The sequence below is a fragment of the Sus scrofa genome, chromosome 2, assembly GCF_054392235.1.
Source record: "Sus scrofa isolate SSC_HxYL_T2T_F1_AM1 chromosome 2, Sscrofa_HxYL_maternal_Yorkshire_Landrace_v2.0, whole genome shotgun sequence".
Taxonomy (NCBI): Eukaryota; Metazoa; Chordata; class Mammalia; order Artiodactyla; family Suidae; genus Sus; species Sus scrofa.
This window is the reverse complement of record NC_139384.1, coordinates 99,635,097-99,647,411: the sequence shown is the minus strand read 5'-3', so window position 1 is coordinate 99,647,411 and position 12,315 is coordinate 99,635,097. Positions and strand designations below refer to the sequence as shown.

At 40.3% G+C, this 12,315-nt stretch overlaps 2 protein-coding genes across 12 annotated transcripts in view; both read left to right on the top strand.

Annotated features, from left to right (window-relative positions):
• Positions 1 to 11,537, top strand: part of LOC146405610 (uncharacterized) — a 98,924-nt gene extending 87,387 nt beyond the window's left edge. For 3 of the 11 annotated variants that reach the window (XM_005661522.4, XM_021084497.2, XM_005661521.4), the window contains exon 4: positions 9,089 to 11,537. The gene's annotated coding sequence lies outside the window, so the exon portion shown is untranslated. Of the gene's footprint in view, positions 1 to 1,511; positions 2,541 to 6,164; positions 6,311 to 9,088 lie in introns of those variants that run through there. The other 8 variants (XM_085013930.1, XM_085013933.1, XM_085013931.1 and 5 more) reach the window with 5 other exon arrangements.
• Positions 9,111 to 11,537, top strand: ANKRD34B (ankyrin repeat domain 34B). The gene has a single exon (XM_085013915.1). The coding sequence runs from the start codon at positions 9,111 to 9,113 to the stop codon at positions 10,650 to 10,652; it is 1,542 nt and encodes a 513-aa protein (XP_084870041.1). The 3' UTR covers positions 10,653 to 11,537.
• Positions 11,538 to 12,315: the final 778 nt, after the last annotated feature.

Below are 12,315 nucleotides of genomic sequence, written 5' to 3'. Positions count from 1 at the left end.
TTATAAGAGTGCTGAAATTATTGTCTTTGGAAATTATAAGGAAAATACACCTAAAGGATATCTTTTTGTATTTTACTTATTAGATTCCATTTATGTTTACAAAACATTATTTACAGATTCTAAAAACATATTGTACGGATTTCATGTTATTTAAATAGCCTGTGGATTAGAGACATGATAAAAATTGGGAGTTCCTGTTGTGGCTCGGTGGGTTACAAACCTGACTAGTGTCCATGGGCATGCAGGTTTGATCCCTGACCTCGTTCAGTTGGTTAAGGATCCGGCCTTGCCGTGAGCTGTGGTGTAGCTTGCAGACGAGGCTTGGACTGGTGTTGCTATAGCTGTGACATGGGCCAGCATCTGCAGCTCCAATTCGACCCCTAGCCTGCAAACTTCCATGTGCTGCAGGTGCAGCTCAAAAAAATAAATAAATAAAAAATAGAGACATGATAAAAATAAAAGATTGCTAAATTCCGAGATAAATTTTTTTTTTTTTGTCTTTTTGCTATTTCTTTGGGCCGCTCCTGCGGCATATGGAGGTTCCCAGGCTAGGGGTCGAATCGGAGCCGTAGCCACTGGCCTACGCCAGAGCCACAGCAACGCGCGATCCGAGCCGCGTCTGCAACCTACACCACAGCTCACGGCAATGCCAGATTGTTAACCCACTGAGCAAGGGCAGGGACCGAACCCGCAACCTCATGGTTCCTAGTCGGATTTGTTAACCACTGTGCCACGACGGGAACTCCGGAGATAAAAATTTTTAAAAGAGGAATGTAGTGGGTAGAAAGGCACAACAGGAAGGTCTTTTTTCTGAACATGGTCTAATTTCATCACCAGCCTGCAGGGGATGAGTGTTTTTTGATTGCCTTCCACAGATAAGGAACTCAAGACTCTGAGAGGCTGAGAGTTTTGACCAGAGCATAGAGCAGTTTAGCAGGAGAGATGAGATAGATGGAAATCTGAGTCTGCCTGATCCTCGAACTTTCTCCAGTTGAACTGCTATCTATTCGGAAGATGTAACTGGACTGGGAATCATTTATAAGCTAGATTAGAACAGTCTGACTGAATGTTAACACGGGAACAGCATGGGGTGCTCGGTGTGAAGACAGGACAGGAAAGTTTCTGAACTAGGATCATTGTAGGCTAGAGAAGTGCTCTTTATCCCAGGTGAGGCTTACCTCTGTGAAATGGGTCAAACTTCAATATCGGCCGTTTTGACGTGCAATGGATGAGGCAAGATAAAAGAATGGACTGAAAGAGGGTGAAGGCGCGAAGACAGGAGATTATTCCAGTACAGTACTGACTAAAGAATGGGACACTAGGAAACCTAACATGTATACACATGGAAAATAAAGTACCTGACACCTTTTTTTCTCTGAAAAAAATTAATGTTTAAACAGTTTCAAAATTGCTCTATTAAATGTGAACAATTTAAAAAGTAAGTAGCCCAGTGGGCATTCGAAGTGTTTATAATAAGCAAAGTGTAAGCCTTTGTTGTTTCTTCTTGACAGCCCTCTGGGACTCAGGGATCAGGGTCTGCTTACAGTGGCACGGCAGACCGATTTCCTAGTTGCTACCGGCTAGTGGTGCCACTGCCCAGCTCCTCAGAGGCCCTGGAGCCCACAAGACCCTCTCTTTCCACAGGACCACAGTGGGGCCATCCCAGCTGTCAATGCATTGCTGGCTGGCTCCCCTTCTTCTCCCAGAACCTCCTGATGCCAACTTTGGGAAGGAAAGTTATGACAGAAGGTGGCCAGGGTTAGTGTTAGGGAGAAAGGCCTTTACATGAGGATAGGTGAAAACGTTTGAAAGTCTTTCCAAAAGATTCTTAGAAGACTTAAAAAAAAATTGTCCCTAATACTAAAAACTATACAAAAGTATAGTGTTGAAATCTGCTATCTGGTGGCTAGCTGATTCCCATTTGAATATCTGTTTCTCAGCTTTAGTAAATCCACCCATTTGTATATGAAAAAAATGCTGAAAGAAGGTTTCTTTTGTGATTATTGTCTCATGTGAGCTCTTTTTAAATGTTTCGCATTCCCTCTGAGTTGGGAACCAGTCTGTCAACCAACCCTTAAATTCCCAAGTTCCCGAGTTATAGGTATGTCTGGCTCTGGAATAGCTTCTTTATTTGTTTATTTGCTGCAGCTGCAGCATGTAGTAGTTCCCAGGCCAGGGATCAAACCCATGTCACAGCTGTAACCAAAGCCACAGCAGTGACAGTGCTGGATCCTTAACCCACTGAACCATGAGGGAACTCCTGGATTAGCTTTTTTAGAATGTTGCCTAGGGGGGCAAAATCATGTATTTCATGTATTCATTTCCATGTCTTTACGGATGTATATATGGAATGATTATTCTTTGCTTAACATCATGATGAAACTAAAGTGGAGACAAATAAGTATATTTTTTTGTATATGGCTTATCAGGAGCTTACTGGTTGAAACTCCTTGAATGTCTAGGCATAAATACTACTGATAACGACACAAAAACCAATTTATGTTGTGAAAACTAAGACCTAATATAGCTCTTTATACATTTTGTGTGTGTGTGCTTTTTATTTTTATTTTTTTTTAATTTTTTTTGGTCTTTTTGCTATTTCTTGGGCTGCTCCTGCGGCATATGGAGGTTCCCAGGCTAGGGGTCAAATCGGAGCTATAGCCACCGGCCTGTGCCAGAGCCACAGCAACATGGGATCCGAGCCGCGTCTGCAACCTACACCACAGCTCACGGCAACGCCGGATCGTTAACCCACTGAGCAAGGGCAGGGACCGAACCCACAACCTCATGGTTCCTAGTCAGATTCGTTAACCACTGCGCCACGATGGGAACTCCGTGTGTGCTTTTTAGGGCCACACTTGTGGCATATGGACATTCCCAGGCTAGGGATCAAATCAGAGCAGCAGCTGCTGGCCTGTACCACAGCCACAGCAACCTGGGACTCAAACCACCTCTTCGACTTATACTACAGCTCACTGCAATGCCAGATCCTCAACCCACTGAGCAAGGCCAGCGAGCAAACTTTTCTCCTCATGGATACTAGTTGGGTTTGTTACCACTGTGCCACAATGGGAAGTCCTATGAATTTTAATTATGAAACATTCTTACGTAAATGCTATGTTCTTTTTTGTATACATGTCCTATTTTATAATAGAGAATAGTAGTATCGTACAGAGGAATGTATGAAATATGTACTATTTAAAGAATAATAAGTAGTTCCTCTTATGGCTCAGTGAATTAGATTCCAACTAGTATCCATGAAGATGTGGGTTTGATACCTGGCCTGACTCAGTGGGTTAAGGATCTGGTGTTGCTGCAATCTGTGGTATAGGTCGCATATGTGGCTCAGATCCAGCGTTGTTGTGGCTGTGGTATAGGCTGGCAGCTGCAGCTCCAATTTGACTCCTAGCCTGGGAACTTCTATATTCCACAGGTGTGGCCCTTAAAAGAAAAAAGAAAATGAAAAAAAAAAGAATAATGATAAAACGACACCTACATACATACCACCGAGGCTGAGAAACAGAGTATCATTATTTGAACCTTAAAAGCCTCTGTGTCCCTCTCAAATTTCATTGCTCTCCTTACCAAGGGGTAACTTGATCTTGACTATTGCCAAAATCATCCCCTCTGCTTTTTCTTTCCCCTCAGTTTCCTGTTTTTATTTCACCCCTATTTAAATTAGTTGTTTTAGAAAGCTGTATAGCAAGCACAAAACGAGATGAACAAAGGAAGATCAGTATCGGAGGTCCCATGGTGGCTCAGTGGAAACAAATCCAACTAGGAACCATGATGTTGCTGGTTCGATCTCTGGCCTTGCTCAGTGGGTTAAGGATCTGGCATTGCCCTAAGCTATAGTGTAGGTCACAGACATGGCTCAGATCCCATATTGCTGTGCCTGTGGTGCAGGCCAGCAGCTGTAGCTCTGATTCGACCCCTAGCCTGGGAACCTCCATATGCCGGGGGTACGGCCCTAAAAAGAAAATAAAAATCATTATTGCCTATATACGGCCAAAGTTCTCAGGAAAAGATAAGTTAAACAGTCTCTGGATCTTAGTTCAGCTCAGCATTCCTGAGCCTTTGTAGGAGTTCCTTCTGGGCAAGGTTATGAGTACGTCCTAGGAAACATGGGACGTAGCATAACAGGGCTTTGGCATGCTGCAGTGTAGACCAGTTTGGGATATCCAGAGGGAATGGGTATTGAGTCTCCTCCTAAGCTCACCATGACTTATCCCCAGATCTCAGAGCAAGTTGAAGCAGAGTATTTGACCAGGGCTGAAGGGGTGCCACTGGCTGCCTTAAAAAGCAGGGCATGGAGGGGAGAGCAGAAATGTGGTGAGGACAAAGCAAGCAGATTAAAGAACTGAGGTCAGGCTCACTTCACCTTTGTCCTCAGATAACAAGATGGTAAAATGGCACTATGATCTCAGAGATGATGTCTATGCATAGCCATTTTCCTGGCATCTCCTCTCACCATCATCCTGGGATTTTCAGTGCCTCTCTTCTACGATGATCTTCAGCCCCTGGTATCTCGTTTCTTCTTTCTTGTTCTACCATTCCATCTTGGTAGATTATATTCTTGAGAGTGACCCCAATTCTTGACTAATGGTTTGGCTAGATATAGATTTCTAAGCTGGGACTAAATTTTCCTTCAGAATTTTAAAAACATTCCTCCTTTGTCTTTCATTATTGTTGTTGATCTGCCTGAATCTACTGTAATTCTTGATCATTTAGTAGGTGACTTATCCACCCCATGCCTCACCTCCTGCTTTCAATCTTTGGAGTCTTCTCTGTTCTTGGTGTTCTGGAAATCTACACCGTACACTATGGACAGGATCTGTCTTCATCCATTGTGCTATGTTCTAATTGGGCCCTTTCAATTTGGAAACTCATGTCCTTCAGGGCTAGAAAATTTTCTCTCCTGCTTACTTACCCCTTCCCCTACCCTACTGTCTCTTGCAGGAGCTTGTTAGTTGGATCTTGGACTTCCTGACCTAGTCCTCTACTTTTCTTGTTTGTTTTTTTTCCTTCCTATTCTTTTTGCTTGATTGTTAGAGATTTTATCAATGTTACTATCCAATCCTTCTGTTGAATTTTAGAGTGTGCATCATGTTTTTATCTTTTGAGAGCTTCTCACGGTCTTTTTTCTTTTTTTATTATTATTTTTTTTTGCCTTTTCTTGGGCCACTCCCATGGCATATGGAGGTTCCCAGGCTAGGGGTCTAATTAGAGCTGTAGCTGCCGGCCTACGCCAGAGCTACAGCAACGCAGGATCATTAACCCACTGAGCAAGGCCAGGGACCGAACCCGCAACCTCGTGTTTCCTAGTCGGATTCATTAACCACTGCGCCATGACAGGAATTCCCTCACGGTCTTTTTTCATAGAATCTTATCCTTGATTCATGATGACAATATCCTTTTGAGGATAATATGTTTTTGAAGTTCTCATTTTCCTAATACTTGTCTTCTCCAAGTTGCATTTTTTTCTGTTTGTTCTGGTCTCTCTCTCTAATGTAAGAGGCTTTTTTTGGTTTGCATGCTCATGAATAAGGGGCTTGGATTAAAAAGCTAATGTTAAGCCTTGTGTACACAGGTAACCTTTAAGCCACACTGTAGGATGATCTGGATGGCATGTTGGGGAATCCTTGTGATCAGTACTTAGGCATTTTCTCCTTGGTAGGTCAGATTCTTGAAAGAAGAGTATAGCAACTTTCTTCTAATGGTAAAGGTATGGCTGCCATCCTTCTTGAAGCTGAGATAGGGGAGAAGGCTGGGAATCGCTTCATTCATTGATCACTAAGCACAGCATCACTTATTCTCGTTTTCTTGTCCTCAAACATGCCCAGTGTCTCTCAGTCCAGAGTCTCTTATCTCCATTTCTGGAGAATAAACCAGTGAACATCTTTTTCGGTGGGAGAGGAGCCATCTTCTATCCCTTGTGGCTTGGAGGGGTGCTCCTCACACTTCAATATGCGTGCAGGTCACCTGAGATCTAGTTGAACTGTAGGTTTTGATTCAGTAGGTCTGGGGTGGAGCTTGAGATTCTGTTTATTTAACAAGTGTCAGGTAATGCTGCTACTGCTGGTCCAAGGTAGGACCACACTTCCCATAGCAGACCCAGGGCTCTGATGCTCTAACAGCTTTTCTCCTGGCCCTCCTTGTTTCAGCTGTATTCTCCACCCCGCAGTACTAGAGCCTCCTGCCGCTGTCTCTTTCGAGGATTCCTTAGTGTGCACAGGCTTCATTCTCAGCTCTGCCGCCGATGACGCTGAAGCACAGCCTTTTCAGGTTGGCTGAGTCACTTACCACTGGCCCATCTGCTCTCTGGCTTCCAAAACGTCGCTGTCATCTTCTCTCCTTTTCCTGCTTACCTTTGTGAGTTTATGTCTTTTTTGGAATTTTTTTACTTTAGGGGGTTTCAGAGAGGGGCAAAATTAGATGTGCATGTTCTGCCATGTCACCCTAACTATAACCGTCTGCTGAAATATTTTCCTAAAGTTTGGTGACTGTATTGGTGCAGAGCCAGCCTACTTTATGATAAATAACTGCTGTTTTAAGAGTCTAGGTCTTTGCGCAAGGAGTGTTCTCCACCCCTTTTCATTTTTCTGCCTGTCAGACTCTTTTACAGTCTTCAAGGCTTAGCTCAAATGACTGGCCTCTGTGAAGCCCCCTTCCATCCCGACTGTTCAAGCCTGTGTGTTCTCATGATTTCAACTCATAACCAGCATCTCTTTGAAACAGTTATGTACACTCCTCAGGGTTAGGGCCTGTAGCTTTGTAGGTCAGTGCCCAGCACATATTAGGAGCTTATATCTATTTAACAACTTAATTAATTAATTTCTGTATGCATGTCTATCTTTCCCTTTTTCCTTACTTTCTTCCTGCTCTCTGCATCTCGTTTTTCTTTGAAGAAGTCATTATATTGATTATCTACTTTATTATCCAAAAGAAATTCATGTCCTGTATTCTTAATTTTAAAAGTCAACAAGTAAGAGTTCTCACTGTGGTGCAGTGGGTTAAGAATCTGAACTGCAGCAGTTCTGGTTGCTGTGGAGTTGTGGGCTCAATCCCTGGTGCTGTGCAATGAGTTAAAGTATCTGGCATTGCTGTAGCTGTGGCATAGGTTGTAGCTGCAGCTTGGATTCAGTCACTGGCCTGGGAACTTCCACATGCCATGGGTGCAGCTGAAAAAGAAAAAAATAATAGTAATAAATTAATTAAATAAAATTAAATAAGTAGAATACTTCTTGATTTCTAAAAACTCCCAAATTAAACTAAATAAATTTAAATATTATATAAACTTTTATTTGCCTTTCCCCCCTCAGCTCTAAGGACTGTTATAAGGCTAACATTTCCTCAGCTGTCAATGAAGATCTAATTCTTATCACCTAATGAAATTATCTTTTGAATGAGTCAGAATCTAAATTATTTAAATAAATGAAACATAAATAATTTTCAGTTTTCACAATAATAATAAAATGTATGTAAGATCTACATTTCTTTGTTTCCAGTCTGGAAAACTTCTTTTTCAGAGCAAATATACTGTTGTCAAATTTTAACCCAACAGGAGTTCCTGTTGTGGTGCAGCAGAAATGAATCTGACCAGTAACTATGAGGTTGTGGGTTGAATCCCTGGCCTCACTCAGTGGATTAAGGATCTGGTGTTGCTGAGAGCTTCGATGTAGGTCGCAGACGTTGGCTGCTGCTGTGGCTGTGGCGTAGGCTAGCAGCTACAGCTCCAATTCGACCCCTAGCCTAGGAAGCTCCTTATGCCGCAGGAGCAGCCCTAAAAAGAAAAAAAAAAAAAAAATTTAACCCAACAGTATGTTGCTAACCCCATAATGTAGTCAGTATATGATATAAATAATGAAATCAAGAGAAGTGCATAATTACATGCTCACCATTCCTATCTCAGGGTGAATTCCAGACATGGTGTCGGTTATTTTAACATCTTGTAGTCCAACTAATTTTCATACTTTAAAAGAAATATTGAAATGCTCCTCAAATTGAAAATCTAGACCTTAGTTGCATTATTTAACTGAAGAACATGTTTAAGTATTTTAATACTAAGAAGTTTTTTTATTTATTTAATTAATTTATTTATTTATTTTTTTGTCTTTTGTCTTTTTTGTTGTTGTTGTTGTTGTTGCTATTTCTTGGGCCACTCCAGCGGCATATGGAGGTTCCCAGGCTAGGGGTTGAATCGGAGCTGTAGCCACCGGCCTACGCCAGAGCCACAGCAACTCGGGATCCGAGCCGCGTCTGCAGCCTACACCACAGCTCACGGCAACGCCGGATGGTTAACCCACTGAGCAAGGGCAGGGACCGAACCCGCAACCTCATGGTTCCTAGTCGGATTCGTTAACCACTGCGCCACGACGGGAACTCCAGAAGTTTTTTTATATTAAGCTTCCTAAACATGTTCTATTTTAATGGATTCAATTGCAGTTGCACAGAATTTTGGCTTTTTTGCTTAAGTTTGCATTTTAATATTAATTTTAAAAAATAGTTTTCCTAAGTAGGAGTTCCCTTCGTGGCTCAGCGGTTAACAAACCTGACTAGGATCCATGAGGATGTGGGTTCGATCCCTGGCCTCACTCAGTGGGTTAAGGATCCTGCGTTGCTGTGAGCTGTGGTGTAGGCCACAGACACAGCTTGGATCCCACATTGCTGTGGCTGTGGCATAGGCCAGAGGCTACAGCTCCGATTTGACTCCTAGCCTGGGAAGTTCCATATGCCATGGGTGTGGCCCTAAAAAGCGGAAAAAAAAATTTTTTTTCACAAGTACAAAATAAGATTATTGATTAATTAATGTGGGATTTTGAGAAGTACCAGCTAGTGTTATATCAGAAATATTCAATGAAGATTTTGAAAGTAAATTTTAGTTTGTATTTCTCTAAGATTGTTACTATTCTAAAATTTCTATTTTTATTTTGCAATTCACTATTTTGCTCTATATTTATTAATAATATAATCTTATTTACATTTCCTTTTTCTGTATGTCATCCACAAACTGTGAATAACAACATGAATATAAACTGGCACACTGATTCTGGCTAATCCTTTGTTCTTCATCTTCCTTGATAACCAGGTATTGATTCCGACTTTTGAAGATGGATGAAGGTATAGAAATATCCAGTGATGGAAAATCCCTGATCAAAGCAGTCCATCAGAGCCGGCTTCGTCTAACAAGACTCTTGCTGGAAGGCGGTGCCTACATCAATGAGAGCAATGACCGTGGGGAAACGCCTCTAATGATTGCTTGTAAGACCAAACATGTTGATCACCAGAGTGTCAGTAAAGCCAAAATGGTTAAATACCTGTTAGAAAATAATGCTGACCCCAACATACAGGACAAATCTGGGAAAACCGCTTTGATGCATGCTTGCTTAGAAAAAGCTGGTCCTGAAGTTGTTTCTTTGCTGCTCAAGAGTGGGGCTGATCTCAGTCTGCAAGACCATTCTAGTTATTCAGCCCTGGTATATGCTATAAATTCAGAAGATAGAGAGACCCTGAAAGTTCTGCTTAGTGCTTGTAAAGCAAAAGGGAAAGAAGTCATTATCATAACGACAGCAAAATCGCCCTCTGGCAGGCACACTACCAAACAGTACTTAAATATGCCTCCTGTGGATATGGATGGGTGTCATCCCCCAGCCACCTGTGCCACTCCTTCAGAAATAGACTTAAAAACAGCCTCATCGCCACCTTCCCATTCTTCTGAAACCGAAATGACACTTTTTGGCTTTAAAGATCTGGAGGCCCCAGGAAGCAGTGATGATACAAGGGACCCAGACTCCCCTGTGAGGAAGCCTGGTATGGCCCCTAATGGGCCCAAGCTACCTCAGGCTTCACACTGGATCAAGAGTCCCCCCTTATTAATGCACCAGAATAGAGTGGCCTCCTTACAAGAGGAGCTCCAGGATATTACTCCAGAGGAAGAATTATCCTACAAAACCAATGGGCTGGCACTTTCCAAGCGATTCATCACTAGGCACCAAAGTATTGATGTCAAAGACACGGCACATTTGCTAAGAGCCTTTGATCAGGCCAGCTCAAGAAAGATGTCATATGATGAAATAAATTATCAATCATTTTTTTCAGAAGGAAATCAGCAATGCATTGAAATCCCTGTTGACCAAGACTCAGACTCTAACCAGACAATCTTTGCTTCCACCTTAAGAAATATAGTTCAAAAAAGAAACTCGGGAGCAAATCACTATAGCTCTGATTCCCAGCTCTCAGCTGGTCTGACCCCTACCACTTTAGAAGATGGCAAAGCACTTATAGGAAAGAAAAAGATACTTTCGCCATCTCCTTCCTTGTTGTCAGGGTCCAAAGAATTGTTGGAGAATATCCCCCCAGGTCCCCTAAGCAGGAGAAATCATGCACTTTTAGAAAGGCGTGGTTCAGGAGCTTTCTCTTTAGATCACAACATTACACAAACCAGACCAGGATTTCTGCCACCTTTAAATGTGAATCCTCATCCTCCTATCTCAGATATCAATGTCAACAAGATTTCCAACCTTCTTTCTTGTGGTCAGAAAGTGCTTATGCCAACAGTTCCTATGTACCCCAAAGAATTCAGAAGTAAAAAGATGTTGTTAAGGAGACAGTCATTGCAAACTGAGCAAATTAAGCAATTAGTTAATTTTTAAGAGATGGCTAGACACATTTTTGTTCAGATGTCTCTATCAGAAAAATATGGAACTAGAGAAGAAAATTCAAAATGGTAATCCTTTCAAATCTTATAATTGGCGAGCCCATAATAGTTAAAGAGTATTAAAATATACTCTGTATCACACTACTAGGCACTATGAATATACAGGTAATATATAGTTTTTGCTAAGGAAATTCTCTCAAAAATAAAGCTATTTTTCTCAAAACCTTCAATAGTAACAACCTTCATGTGGTCCACGTTTTTAATTTAAACAAAAACAGGCAAAGAAGGTTATGTATGTTGTAGGTAACTTATAAACTTGAGATTTGCCAAACATTTTATTAGGAAACACTGCATTCAAATCAATAATTTGTCAAAACATTTAAGTCAATAAATAAGATTGTGATTTTCCATGATGCCAACCACATTCAAGAAAACATTAATAGCTATAAAGTTTTATGTGATCAATAAGCCTAAGCTAACTTTGGAAAAATGTTGACCACGGGTAGGTGACAATCTACTTAAAAATTTAAAAGATCAACTGTTACAGTAGATCAGGCAGCTAATATTCATGTTGTCAGCCTAATCAGTGTCAAAAATGGCAGATCAGAGTTTTATGAGCTAGTAATAATCTATGCCAAGTGTTTGTGTAGTGTTTTTGGCTTTGCTTTGTTTTTTAATATCATCTTGTGGAATTCTTCATATCTTTTAATTCCTGTTATTGTTTTTTTGGACATAGGTTCCCAGTAACAACACAGTATGAAAGTTAGAAAGCATTTCTCATATCAAACGATTCTTATCTTTCTAATGACAACCAAAAAAAAAAAAAGTTTGGGATTTATCACAAATCAAAAATAAATGCTTGCTTTCTGTAAAAAAAAAACTGATTGTTAGATTGTCTTAGTTTATCTAATATCAAGAAAGCCAAGAGAAATTTATTTACAAAATGTACTAAATATTCAGTCAACATTAAAAATATATTTTTATTTCTTTTATGTAATTATTAAACATTTATATAATTAGAATAATAAGAATAATTTCCTTAGTGTGATATTTTAGTCATCTAGTATTTAGGACATGTGAATAACTTCTAATAAAATACATGAATACTATGCTGCTACCACAAAATATTATAAAATGGCTTTATTATCTATAATGATCTCAAAATATGGTGTTTACACAGAGTCCTCATTTCAACTTAGCAGTGTTACAACAAAAAAATAAATCAAACTATACAAAACTATACAAACTGTACAAAACCTGAGTGTATTACTTTGATGACTGTCATTTACAAGTTTATTTCTTTGCCTTCTATCAGTAGGAGATAAGATTCTAGCAATTGGCATAATGCTTTTCTCCATAATTTGACATAAGTTGTTAAGCACATAGTAACTATTTAATTTCTTGTGGCTTTTATTTGAAAAAACAACTGGAAGTTTTCCATTTAATGTTTTGAAGAATATTAATATTAATTGCCCTAGGAGTATTTTTGGATTCAGAACTTGGAATTGTACCTGATTTTTATAGGTAGCTAAACCCTTTTTGCAAGTGAGAAAAGTTCTAGGCTTTAAGAGGTAAGGATACAGTTTGGAGGAATATGTAGCTAGATTAGTACATAAACAAAATGGTATCAATAAAGATTTAAATGTCATTTTGATTAT

What these genes read in the sequence shown, in the direction of transcription:
- ANKRD34B (XM_085013915.1), top strand. Translation starts at nt 9,111, where the DNA reads ATGGATGAAGGTATAGAAATATCCAGTGATGGAAAATCCCTGATCAAA.